The sequence below is a fragment of the Volvox carteri genome (assembly GCF_000143455.1).
Source record: "Volvox carteri f. nagariensis unplaced genomic scaffold VOLCAscaffold_40, whole genome shotgun sequence".
NCBI lineage: Eukaryota > Viridiplantae > Chlorophyta > Chlorophyceae > Chlamydomonadales > Volvocaceae > Volvox > Volvox carteri.
This window is the reverse complement of record NW_003307583.1, coordinates 579,666-580,446: the sequence shown is the minus strand read 5'-3', so window position 1 is coordinate 580,446 and position 781 is coordinate 579,666. Positions and strand designations below refer to the sequence as shown.

The 781-nt window shown below is 53.0% G+C and overlaps 1 protein-coding gene across 1 annotated transcript in view; it reads right to left on the bottom strand.

Annotated features, from left to right (window-relative positions):
* Positions 1–563: 563 nt before the first annotated feature.
* Positions 564–781, bottom strand: part of VOLCADRAFT_94884 (uncharacterized protein) — a gene marked incomplete at both ends in the record, with an annotated part of 14,268 nt that continues 14,050 nt past the window's right edge. Inside the window, one exon of the mRNA XM_002954013.1 lies at positions 564–580. Coding sequence (XP_002954059.1) covers positions 564–580 — 17 coding nt within the window. The remainder of the gene's footprint in view (positions 581–781) is intronic.

Sequence of the window (781 nt, the reverse complement as noted above, 5' to 3'; positions counted from 1 at the left end):
CGGGGGCGGGGGGGGAAAGCGGGAGGGGGGAAAGGGGAAATACGACGAAGCAAAGACGATTGAAGAGAAGAGAGGAAATAGCATAGAAATCTGGATACCGGATGCGCTGCAAGATAAGACCAATAAAGCAAGGAAGGAAAGATGTAGAGTGGTAGAGCCGACCCGTAGAGCCCTGGGGGTGTGTGGTCATAGCAACAACGTGGGCAAGTGGATTGGATGGATTGGATGGAAGTAATCTTCGAAAACACAGACCAGCACGTACATACATACATACATACATACCAGCAGTTTGTTCCGCCAGTACAACTCCAGGGCGGGTGCTGCCCCCCGCTGAGCCGCAGCCAGAGGATCCTCAGCCGCCTCGTCCTGCTCGTACATATGCCATACCAACCACACAGTATGACGTAATTTAATAATGCCGTAATTTCTGCTTTCGCATTCGCACGTACGTACGAACATGCGTGTACATGTAAAGGTACGTGCAACCTAAAGTACGGGCATGTACGTGTCGTACGTGCACGTGGTAAAAGGCCGTTTACGAGCTACAGCGTGGGGGTCCATAATTACCCGCGCGCCCCACCTGACCGGACCGCGAGGAGCCGCGAGGAGAGCGCGCGCGCGTGCCATTCGTACAAAAACACACCACACTACACAACATACTGACGATTACGGAGGCATCTTCCGAAAGCCCCCTCCCATGTTAAAACCAACAAAGCGCCGGACCCCAGCCGGGTCCTATTAATGTGGCTACCATTGCCTGGTATATAAGTGTCGATCATTT